Source organism: Gallinula chloropus (assembly GCF_964237585.1).
Source record: "Gallinula chloropus genome assembly, chromosome: 2".
In the NCBI taxonomy this organism is placed as follows: domain Eukaryota; kingdom Metazoa; phylum Chordata; class Aves; order Gruiformes; family Rallidae; genus Gallinula; species Gallinula chloropus.
The window spans coordinates 22,300,199-22,313,130 of record NC_140086.1 but is presented as its reverse complement, the minus strand read 5'-3'; the positions used below and the strand labels follow the sequence as shown (position 1 = coordinate 22,313,130).

Sequence of the window (12,932 nt, the reverse complement as noted above, 5' to 3'; positions counted from 1 at the left end):
TGATTCTCTTTAGGTGGAACTGTCCATATTCTGCAATAGCACTGATAATAGATATTTCTTTCTCCAAATTATATTCCACAATGTCTTTAATTAGGATAGCAGATGTCCTCTCACTGCATGCCCTGTTGAACAGTCCCTCTCCCGCTTTCCTGTAGGACCACTTGAAGTATTCATTGGCTGTAATTAGGTCTCCCTGGAGCCTTCTCTTCTCCACGCTGAACAAGCCCAACAAGATGCACCACAGCTAATTACTGACACTAGTTCTGGAGGTGATAATTCAGCACCAAGCATGTCAATGTAGTTTGCTTAGGTGCAGTTGAGACAACTTTAGGGTAAGCACAACTGAGACTTGGTTACACTAGCTTTCCTAGCGTTGCTTAAATTTATTTCCTGTTTGTTAAAAAAGGAAAATCAACAAGATAGGAACAATCCTGTCTCAGAGGTAAAAAGATAGGGGCTACTCAATAATTGAAAGTGCTCATGAATGTTGTAAACAATGTGGAATGAACTCACTCTAATCATGATACTATAATGTCAGGAGGTGTTACATTTCGGAGCCAAGACAGTCTGACCTATTATTTAGCATGTATTTATTTTGGCTGTGTGTGTAATTATCTAATGAAAAAGTAATTTTGCCTTTCATAGTAAGGATAAAACAGTTTAACACAGTAACTTAGTTGTTTTGAGCATTTCTAAAACTACAAGCAAGAAGTGACCAGCTTCCTTTTGTAAGTCAACTGATGATGCAAATAAAGTAACTCGAGTGACTGTGAGAAATATTATCTCTGCTGGAGATGCCCTTCATAAATGTAATAATGTTGCAATGTGTGTAATTGACATATGTCACCTATGCATGGAAAACATCCAAGTGGGAGTCTTATTTTTTTTCATAAAGCTTGCAATGTCATAAGGGTGCTGCAATAACTGCAAAATAATCCTAATTCTAGTCTGTGAAGTCCTTTTCCTGGGACCCTGTTGTAGCTGATTAATTTAGAAGTCTAAGGAATTTTGTTTTCTGGTTGGAGTTTTCCTAGTAGAAAGTGTCATGTGTTCAAATGTATGTGATGTCACATTTGATGTGCCTGTTTTATGGCAGTATACATGCTGCAGATTTTTCCTGTTTGTTGTGCCTTCTCTGGTAGACGTGAGGGACAGATGCTGGTCATCAGCAAGACGAGACTGAATGCTGAAAGATAGACTTATTGCTTTTATGCACAGTTTCTGAAAAGTCCACTTGCACTTGTCCAAACTGCCTAGCAGCAGCAATACATGATGCTATTATGTTATCTTCAGCTGGAGATCGAAGTAGTGTCACCTACTGTAAGGTGTCTCTGGTTATATCCTTTCTAATGTTCCGTCAGGCTTGAGCAGATGATGTGCCTTTACCCTTAGACACAACAGTTCCACTAGTTCCCTTGTGTCACTATGACTATTTTTCCAAACTCTAATCAAAATTGTCTTTGAGACAATTGTTCTTTCCCACCAGAATTGACAGTAATCGTTCAAGTGAAGTTGAAAGTGTCTGGATGCGTAAGGCACACAGGGTGATTGCTTACATCTTGTTTTGTGATGACACAGTAAAAAGAAAAAAGACAAGTTGCCAATTATTATCTTTAGTTTTTAATCTACAATTTTGTAATTTCTTTTACTTTAACACAGATGAAATATAAAATACAAACACCAATCTTCAAAGATCCTGTTTTTGTGCTCTGTCACTTCCTGGCAACTTATTTTTATTCAAACTTCAGCTTCTTGCTCCTGATCTTCATTGTCAGTTGAGGATTAGTACTTACAATTTCAGCACATTACCAGAGCAGTTCCTTTGGGATAGTGTGGATTGCAAGCACAGGGACGAGGCCCATGGAACTGGAGATAAAATAATTTTAATTGAGGGAATGCATCTGTGGAATGAACTTGGAGAGCTTCCTGGGAGAGTCAGGCACTAGAAGGTTCCCTTTTCAATTACTACTGGCATGCTTAATCTTACTTTGAATGAGACCTAAAATTACCTGTGCCGTGTCAGCCTTGTCACAAGGTTAAAGAGCGGAAGGAAAACTACCACTATTGTGTGTAACAGTATGAATTTAATTTGCTTGCTTGACACTTAAACATTAAAAAGTAGTCCTACTGATATTTCCAATATAGGTGAGAAGGTACAGAAATAGGTGGCAAAACTTATTAGAACAATGAAGATTTTTTATGGAGAAAGAGTGATAAATTTAGCTAAGGATGTTTATTTTAAAAACGTATGATAAAAACCTGATGGGAAGCTCTAGACTCATTGTGGCTTAAAGAAGCTCTTATACAGCTTTTTTTTTTCTTTTTTCTCCCTAATAGAAGAACAGCTAATGGGAATGAGGAAAAAATACCCCAGTATACACAAGAAAGTCTACCTTACAACAGAAGTTTCCAGAACTTTCATAGAAATACTTTTAAATAAAATTCAGAAAAAAATAATTAGAACCTTTTCAGGTACTTTGAAATAAGAGTGGTATGAAGATACTCATAGGTGTAAAGTCATTACCATCTGGATTTATGAAGGAACCTCCCTTCCTTATTGGAGGCTAGTCCCATAACTGTCAGTTATGGAGAAACTGGGTAGCTGTGTCTGAATAATTTGGCTCTTGTTAAACTGTCGAGGAATGCATTATTCTCTTTATTTTTAAAGGGCCTTATATAATAACTAAAAAAAAGAGCATTGAAAAGTTTTAGAGGAATTGGAAGTTTTACTGTATTCTGTCTGTTTAAACCTTAATTGGGACTTTAGAGCTTTTCCTCGATTACAGATTGTAAAAAAGACCAATAAGCAATTCAGTTAAAGTTTACTTTTAACAAACTATAAGAAATAATTAGGAACAGAGATACCACTTCTCAGTTTAATCTAGCAGTTAGTTTGAATTACTATAGGAAAGGTAGAAGGAAGTGTCTGTTGTTCTGAGGAAACCTGAAAGTAACGAGCACAGCCAGGAGTTACTGACTTTTCTTTTCTATACACTTTGTCTAGCGCTATCTTGATATCATTCAAACTACACAAATACGGTAGCATTAATGGGGTCATCCTCTAATTGGCCATATGTTCATCATCTGCATGTTCACTTTTTCTCGTAGCCTTGCACAGGACTATTGTACCTAGCTTATTGTTCACCTCCTCCTTGCCCTCAAAGAGCAGCCACACTGCTGCTAATAAACAAAGTTAATGAACAAAGGCTGCAAGTTGATTCAACGCTGAGCATTACAAACAGGAAAAAAAAAAAAAGAAAGAAAAAAAGACAGGTAATGTAATCCTGCCAGTTCCAGCTAGACTTTGTGTCTGGCTGGCAGGTAATCTGTTGATTCGTTCACAGAGTTATATCCTACTCAGTTATTAAAACAGGTTGGGTTTATTTTTCTTGCACATTGTTTCTTGTCTTTTTTACTGAGTTTCTGAATGATTGTAAATAAACTAGATTGAGTGGTATGACTTCATCTGTAGTTACAAGTTTATTTGTGGTCATATCAGGTGAATTAATCCATTATGACATCAGAAGAGTGAAATGAGAGGCGTATTTACTCTTTTGCAAGGGAGGTCAAGTAAATTGAGAACAAAATGTGATCAAGTGTGAACTGGAAGCCTCTGCAGAAAGTCTTAGTAAATGAGGAAATGGGGGAATTGAGAGTCAGGGCAGTTCAAAGACCTCATCTTGGCCACGTCATTTACTTCTAAGAGTGGCTTATATGAAATCTCCACCAGCAGAGAGTTTTTGGTTCCATTGCACGGTTTGAGGCAAATGCTGTTAGGGCATAATAGGCTGTCTCTACCCTGCCCCTTGGCCAGAAGTGGAGGGACTTAAACCGAGATGTTACTTTCGGGTGCTGATTTGCTTTGCTGTAGTTCACTTTTTCCCACTTGAGTTAGAAGTGAGCAGCAGTGCTGGTACAAACAAAGGGCAAGATCATTCAGCAACCACACTCCTTCCTTTCCATTTCCTTTTCTCCTGTTCAGAATTTCAGGCACAGTCAGTGTAATTCACTTTAAATTTAGGGTATCTATACTCACATAATAAAAGTTTGTTTTTTACAATAGTTCTTTCAGTGAAATTATCAGAAAACATACTGTCACTTAGGTGTGAAATGCAGTAAGTTATTTTAATTGTTATCTGTGTCTTTTTAACCTAGGATTCACATTTTGGCCACCTTGTGTTTTTCATGTGAATTAAGAGTATCTTTTTGATAAAGAAATACTTCTGTGATTTGAGTGAGTGTTTTTCTTAGTGTGAATGAGTTTACATCTTTTGTAAGTAAGTCTTTCACCATGTTTAGGGCCTCTGTGACATCCTTATTCTAACTGCTCTATTTCATAGGCTCTTTAAACACATTCTTGTACTTAAAGTTTTATCAGTGTTGATCTGTTCCTACTTCAGGTTAATGCAGTACGTGTTCCTTAATAAATTAGAGAAATGGAAACATGAAAATCATGGGGTTTTTTTCCCAGTTAGCTCCATCTGTAAAACAACTCAAACCATACATAGATGCAAAAGCTAAACATTTTAGAGATACAGTTCTACTGACAATTTCAGGGGGATTTACTCTATGTTTAGAGAAAAGAAATTACAATGAAATATAAAGTATTTGACATTGCTGAAGGTGGCTGTTATTGTCGTTATATGGCTTGTATTTACCCTCCTTGTTCTAAACAAAATACTTAAAAAGCTAGGGAAAATCTCTGTATCTCTTAACTTTTGTCTTAACTTTACTTTGGGTAAAAAACTGCATTTCCCCATCTGGAAAAATAGCAAGGAATGTATTTTCCTCTACATTCTTCAAATTATCTATCAAAGTGCAAAAACTCTTATAGGAGACACTATGAACAGTTTTGAGATAAACTTAGGGAGTTATTGTTCTGGTATAGACTGTTGAAGGTTGGTCTTCAGGGCAGGTAGAAATGAAAATCTAGGTCTCTTTCATTTTCAGTAAATGCCCAAATGAATTGGATTTTATGGTTTCTTCTGTTTTCTGGACATTGTAACTGAGATGATTAAAAAACAAAAGAGCTGGTGAAAGTTTAGCTGAAACTGGCATTTTCAGTAGGAAATCAAAATAAGTGCCTCAAAAAACCCCCACCCAACATTTAAATAGCAAATACTGTCCAACTCTGTTCAATATTGTGGATTTTTCCCAGTTACTGTAAATTCCAGGCCATAGATTAAAAAGAAGTGTTCTACTCTATAGTTGTGGTTTTTAACCCTTTCCATTTCAAATTCTCTAAGTATTTTGGTAGACTTTTTTAACTAACGTGCAGACATTTCACTTGGGTGGATGGCTCTGAAGTTCAACCTAATGACAGTAGAAAATAGAATTTTTGTTTATATGAAAAATAATTATTGTTTACACAAGGAAACCCGACAGTTAAAATAGCATGTTGGTTCTCATGAGACAGTAGAGATTTCACTTTGCCAGCAAAAAAGGTAGTGCTATGGGTTAAGTAAATGTTTGTAAAGATCTCTGCTGACATCTAGTTTCTGATAATGTTTCATTTACACTGATATGAAAGCTGAAAATTCTGAATTGTGAATGGTATCAAAGAGCAGTTGAATCTATAATTACGTAATGATTTTTCTTTGTCTGCTACATAAAGTAGAGTCATGGTCTTCTGAAAAGGAGTTTTATATGGTGCCCTTTTTCATTTCAGTCAGAACACTGGCAAAACTGTTGTTTGGTGATCAAGAAAATTTCTGGTTTGCATTTCTGAACAGTGCTGCTTTTTTTTTTTTAGTGGACTTTTCCAGTTGAAGATTTTTTTTTGTCCTTTGCATTACATGGAACAGAAAAGACAGGTGAAGCTGTGGTGGTTTAGCCCTGGCTGGAGGCCAGACGCCCACCAAAGTCTGTCTATCACTCCCCTTTGTAGTTGGACAGGGGAGAAAATAGATATGGAGAGGCTTAGGAGTCAATGTAAGTACAGGGAGAGATCATCCTGTCATCAATGACATGGGCAAAACAGACTCAACACAGAGTGAAGGAAAGAAGGCTCTCTAGTTTATTAATTGCACTGCACACACAGTGACACCAGGGTCGGATAATGAGAAGCACGACCAGATCTTAAAACACCTTCCCCCCACCCCTCCCTTAGCAGACTTCAGTCATGATTTTGCTCCCTTCTTGCCCCCCCATCTTGGCACGGGGAGGGGGGCAGGGACTGGGAGATGGGGGCTTCCATCAGTTCCTTGCAAGTTGGTTTCCTTCTTGGCTGGGGCGGGGGGCATTCATTCCACACCCTCCCCCTGCTGCACCGTGGGGTGCCACCCACAGGAGACAGTCCTCCATGAGCTTCTCCAACGTGAGTCCTTTCCCACAGGGCTTTATCTCTTCATCAGCTGCCCCACTGTGTGTCACTGCTATGGCAGGCAGTCATAAATCACAATGTCTCTCAGTCCCAGTCCTCCATGGGGTCACCAGCCTCCCCAACAAACCTGTTCTGGCACAAATCTTTCTCTTGCTCATTTCTGTTTCTCTCTGTGGGCTGCAAGAACTGGCAGGGGCTTGCTCCAATGCTGGTCACAGCATCTTCTCTATGTGTCTACCTGCTCCATCCAGTGTGGAGCCTCTCCACAGGCTACAGGTGGGGTCTTGGCCTTTTCCATGGGCTGTGGGGCCATGGCACCTGGGGCGCCTCCTCCCCCACCCTCCCCGGCCTTGGTGTCTGCACAGCTCATTACATGTTCTCACTCCCTTCTCTGGTGTCAAAATGCAGCTGCTTGCATTTTTTTTTCTCCTATATGTGATTCACAGAGGCGCTGTGACCATCTCCCATTGGCTCAGCCCTGGTCAGCAGCAACTTTGCCCTTGAATTGGCCAATGTTTACACTTTGGGTCCTGCAGAGAATTCCAGCTACTCCTTACAGCAGCCATTTCTGCAGCCCCTGGTCTCTCCCAGCACTCAGCTGTGCAAAACTGTGACAGAAAGCATTGGTCAAACTTTGATAAAGATAACTATTTTTACAGTAGTTTATAAAAGCACGAAAAAGGTGCTGTGTGGGTTTTCTTTTTTTTCTATGGGTAAAAATTAAGTCAATTCTCCTTTTTTTTTTTTTTTTCTTTTTTAGCAGTGCTCAAGTAAAGAGTTGTTGAATACTTTTCCCTTTTTCTGCTTTAGTTTGACTTCATATTTCTTGTCTTATTCCACAAAACCAGTCGGTACATAATCACAGCAATGCTGTTTAAGGGCATCTCTGAAAGGATGGTTGTTGCCAACGCTAGAACAGGGCAGTTTGAACTTTGTCTAGGTTAGTTTTGAAAACTTCCAGGGATGGTGATCCCACAGCCACTCAGGACAATCTGTTCTGGTGCTATGCTACCCTCCTAGGGTAAAAACTTCCCCTAGTGCCACAATAGTGCTTTTGCCCCTTGTTTTGGGTTTGTTATTAGCAGGAAGAATTTTGCTCTGATTTTTTTTTTTGAGTTTTTTTTTCGGGTAATTTTTACATTAGATAGTTTCAGGCAGGTGTTAGATCACTTCTTAGTCCATTTCTCTTCACTGGATTGAGCAAACCCATCTTCTCTATCCCACCATGTGGATTAACATGCCCTAGGACCCTGACAATTCTTTGTAAAAATATTTAAAATTTATGATGACACTGGACTTGTCCAGTTTGTCAACATGAACTGGTGGACCCCAATCTGGAAATGATTTTCCGGGTACAGCCTTGCCACTACCAACTAAAGAGAAAAAATAACTTCCCTTTCTCTGCTGTTCATACTCTTGCTAATATAGCCCCATATGGTGTTTGTTTTTTTTTTTTTTTTTTTGGTCAAATTTGTAAGGAAAGCCTGGTTTTCACCCTATTTTCCTGTTTTTTTTACCAACACAGTTGATGTCCACCCAGTTGTTTCCTAACCTCTGCCCCTATGTGCAGGGTTATAAGAATAGTATCCATTCAGAAGAGAAGTGTGTATATTCAGTGACTGGTTAGCTAGTACTGTTGTAAAAGTAGAAAGGATTAAGTGTTGAGTACAGTACAGGGAAGAAATTTATATGTTACCAGATAGTCGTTGCCACCAGGCAGAATAATCGTTGAATGAATGGACTTGGCAGAACTGAAAGCAAACAAACCCTTTTTGAAGCCTGGATTCCAGCCACATCCGTGCTCCGTGCCTGGGAACAGGAAATGAGGCACGGGCTACGATCAGTAATAAAACTTGGAGAGAAGTGTAGCCAGGAGATGAGAAGTGGCTGCTACATTTACATCTGGCCTCAATGACCTGGATACTTGCTTAACAGCCCCCCCCTTCTAATGCAGATTTTAATGCTTAATGTGGAAATTTCAGAAAAGTTTAAGTGACCTTTTGGGAGACAGAAATGATTTAGAACTTCTTGTTCAGTATTAAGGATTTTTTTAAACCTTTATTTTTCGGTAAAATGCTGAAAGTTCTGTGGACATTTCTGGAGGACAGGAGAAACTTTTGCATAGCAACAAGAGACATCAATCTAGTGAACTTGTTTTTCTTACTTGCTTTTGGCAGTAGCTCATGGATCATGAGAGACCCATGGATTGCTGCTTTTTGATTGATACCGAATTTCTCATTTCCAGAAAGGTGTTGGGAACCAAAAATTAACAGAATTAAACAAGCTCAATTCTGAAACAAAGCAAGTATTCTAATAGAAACTAATTCTTGACCTTCATGGAGTGATCCAAGCTCTTACAAGCAGTTGCTTTCTACACTGAAAAGTCCTAGATACAGCTGTCTTGGGTACTTTACTTTGCAGGACAAAAAAGGTCTTGACTAGTGATACAAGCCTCATGAACTTCACAGCTGTAACTTCCAGCTGAAACAAGTGTGATTCAGCGAACTCATTCTCACAAGGGATTACAATGAACAGACCATAAATATCAGTTTTCCAGATTAACTTTTCACTATCATTAAAGCTTTGCATAAACTCATACCAATTTATTATTTTCATCTAAATTTTATAGCAGTTATTGAAGTGGATGTTTGTATTTTTGAAAACAATGTGGAAATGGAGAGTGATTTTGCATCAGTGCAGATAGATGGCCTGTGCTATTGAGACCACTGTCAAATACACATATGTAAGGGTTATGGATATGCATTGATAAGCTTTATACATAAATCATGGAATATACCAAGTTGGAAGGGACCCATAAGGGTTATCAAGTCCAAGTCCTGGCTCCGCATAGGCCCAGCCAGGTCAGAGCATGGGACTGAGTGCATCATTCAGGCGCTTCTTGAACTCAGCCAAGCTCAGTGCTGTGACCACTTCCCTGCGGAGCCTGTTCCAGTGCCTGACCACCCTCTCAGTAAAGAACCTCTTCCTAATATCCACCCTAAACCTCCCCAGTTGCAACTTCATGCCGTTCCCTCAGGTTCTATCACTGGTCACCAAAGAGAGGAGATCAGCGCCTGCCCCTCCACTCCCCCTCATCAGAAGCCATAGACGGCGATGAGGTCTCCCCCTCAGCTTCCTTTTCTCCAGACTGAACAAACCAGCTCTATGGTCTGATGCAATTATCTGGGTTTACAATCAAACAACCTTGTATTATAAGTAAGAATAAGGCTTGTAGTATGGACAAGCATTTTGGCCTAAACCAGCTCATCTGCAGAGACCGTTTTTCAGCCCTGCAACACCACTTGCATTAACACAGTAACTCACTGCAGTATAGGGGTTGGGAACTCTAGTCTTGGGGTACCCGAATTCAGCTCCAGGCTCTCAAGTTTGCCTTGCTGCTCCTTGCTTTCAGTTCCCTGTTAACCGAACCCCTGTGCCGTCTCTGGCAGCAATGTTCTGCATAGAGACTCGAGTGCAGACAGCTTGAATGAAATGGAGTTTTATTTGCATTGCATTTTCTGAAAAATACAGTATGCAATTATTTACTAAATGTACTTCAAATACTGTGCTGTTCTAAACACCTAATTATCGCTGCAAATTCTTACTTTAGTTTTTGGCTTAAACTTTTGCAAGCTAGATGATGAAAATAATTATACTCTATAAAATAGTTCAGAAAGTTTGTTGTTTATTTATTTTTTTTTAAATGGACTTCCTAAAATGAATACTCTGCCATTCGTTTCAAGTATGCATATTCATCTTATTCATCTCAAGAGGTTCTGCACAGTAAGCAGAACACATAGTGTGTCTAACTGATTATGGAATAGATTTTTGTCTTCTGTGTTTCATTTTTTTCTGACAGCTATCAATACATGTAGCATTTTTCTTGGAACAGAGAAAACGTAATAACAGATTATTTTGGCAGATGATAAGTTGTTTGCTACTATAACAGGGGTTTTAGAAAAGTGCTTTGTATAACCTTGAAAAGTTTATACTTAGAGGCAAAAGTTGTGACCGCTACATAGATTCTTGTGCCCAAGAGAAAACAAAAGTGAAGTTATTTCTGTACACAAGGCTTAAGAATTGGCAAAAGGCTCGTGCTTTTTATGCATCAGTGAGACTGGTAAGCAAATAATCATACAAACAAAGGCTGTAGATTATAAGGAAGCCACAAAACTGAATGTAACCTAAAATAAACTTGAAGTTCAGCACAGATAATATGCTTTAAATGAGAAACGCAATGTTTGGCAAAATTAAAAGGCAAGCAAGGTCTCAGAGATTACATATGTTAGTGATGGAAGGCGGCCAGAATACTAACCACCAATTATGTACTGTTGTCAGTGTAAAACGTTGAAATGTGCCAGGTTTCCACATTTCCAAATATTGTTCTCAACTTCATTCAACTCCTCCTTATTAGTAACTCGTGTCCTGGCATGTTTGACAAAGAATAGGCAACAGTGAATTCTTTGTTATTATTATTTATTTTTTAAGCAGTGGGAAGGCAAAGGAATGCCTGTCAGGGCAATGACAGCCCTCATGTCCTTCTCATGGAGGTGCCTCTCACTGAAATGACCTCTCTCACTGAAATAATTATGCATCATTCATTTATATCTGATAGAAGGGTTGTATTTCTGCAGTAAGGAAGTTGGTCTCCTGGATTTTTGGTTTTATTTTTTCAGGAGGTTATTCTTTGTTCTATCTTAGGCTTCATGTATGTTTTGTAATAACCTCATCTTGAGCATCCCTAGAAGGATAATTCTAAAGACAAATAAATCTCTTGCCCTTTTAATTTTTGGGCTAAGTGTATCAGTTTAATGTTTCATAGGAAATGCTTTATTTTGAGGGTTTTGCTTGTGTCTGTTCAGGGAGCTTAAATTAGTTTAATGGTTTTTAGATTGCTAAAATTTACAGCCTCTGTTATCAAAATATGAAGATCACTGTTCAGACTGCTTTAAATCACAAGGATAAAACCAAAAGAGAAGTCAAAGTTCTTTTTTCTTTTTGTATTTGAATCTCTTGCAATATGCTGTCACCTTTGCCAGCTTTTTTCTGCAGGTACTGGAGCTAAAAAATAACTTTTTACAATGAAGGTGAAATTTCCCATGACTGACTTACCTTCAGAAATAGGGGCTTTGACAAAAGACTACCTTTGTAGAGCATGGAATGAGTCTGTAACTTTGATCATAACAGGGACAGTTTTAACTATTGTATATAGTATATAATTATTGGGGGTACAGGAATATGAATGAGGTAGCGTGCCTGGAACAATCACTGCAGATGTGTCTGCGTGTGGCATCTGGCTGAGTGTGCTCCTAGTCCACTGGAAATGAGAAGTAAAATGTGTGTGTATCTTAAATGATGATCCTGGATTTTCCACCTTGGGTCTTCTACCTAATATTTGGCATGGGATAGCGGTACCTCCCTAATGATGTGGCATAAATGATTCATAATGTTTATCTAGACTGAGGTAACTTGTCATGGACTTGCAGGCAGTGCTTGAAAAGCACTTGGAAGAAGTCATGGTTCTGTGTGATATTGTTGGATAAATGAAGATAAACTGTATCAAGAGAAGATATTTGCATCTGTCTGGGGGAATTAGGCAAAAGTACACTTGGAAGAATAAATAAGACTTTTTCCCTGCTATTAACTGATTTATTGTCTAGTGCTGTGGGCTCGTGCATCACTCAGCCCATGTTTCCTACTGCTGTGTTTGCAGCTAACAGTTGGTTATATCCTAAATCAAAGTTTTCTTTGCAACAGCTGCTCTGTGTGCTGCCTGTTATCAGTGCTGGGCCTCCTCCTAGGGTTTAGTTACAGTGAAAAAGAAGTAATACTTGAACGTTACACTTCCGGAGCACCCTAAGTGAAATGTATTTTATTTGCTACAGTATTTATCTCTGATCTGTGATTTGAAATCGGAATTTAGTGATTGCAGAGTATTTGTGGGCTTAAATAAAATGACCGTTAACGATCTCTTCTCTTCTCTGCAGAAAATTACATCAGCAGTTTGAAATGTATAAGGAGCAAGTGAAGAAGATGGGTGAAGAATCACAGCAGCAGCAGGAGCAGAAGGGTGATGCCCCAACCTGTGGCATCTGCCACAAAACAAAATTTGCTGATGGCTGTGGCCATAACTGTTCATATTGCCAAACAAAATTCTGTGCACGCTGTGGAGGAAGAGTGTCTTTACGGTCAAATAAGGTATGGAGTTATCAAAGTTGAGTAACAAGCTGCTGCTAAACTCAGTATCCCTTATTCATTGGTTATGCATCCACAGCACATAGCTACTGAAATGGATTTCCTTTAACAAGGTAACGATACTGACTTTAAGGGCTTTTAAAACCTCTGCTCTCATTTCAGATAGCTTCCATCTGCAGATGGGGTTTGTGACTGCGGCTTTAAAGTTAATACATGCCACATTTCTACTAACAGACCCCTGAAAATGCAATTCTTTGATTGGAGGATTGAGTCTCTATGGTGGTGATAGGCAGATATACCTACTGACCTAGTGATGCTAATGTTGAGACAGTGATTATTAGAAGTTACAGCAAGGATTTGTTTGTTTTCTGCTTACCAGGCTTGTCTGTTAAAAGATAATTGCAAAATTAGTGTT

The 12,932-nt window shown here is 38.8% G+C and overlaps 1 protein-coding gene across 7 annotated transcripts in view; it reads left to right on the top strand.

The window, feature by feature from the left end:
• RIMS2 (regulating synaptic membrane exocytosis 2) overlaps positions 1 to 12,932 on the top strand; it is a gene marked incomplete at both ends in the record, with an annotated part of 475,681 nt that overhangs the window by 80,647 nt on the left and 382,102 nt on the right. For all 7 annotated transcript variants that reach the window (XM_084260505.1, XM_084260502.1, XM_084260507.1 and 4 more), the window contains one exon: positions 12,310 to 12,520. In XM_084260505.1, the coding sequence (XP_084116631.1) occupies positions 12,310 to 12,520 (211 nt within the window). The remainder of the gene's footprint in view (positions 1 to 12,309; positions 12,521 to 12,932) is intronic.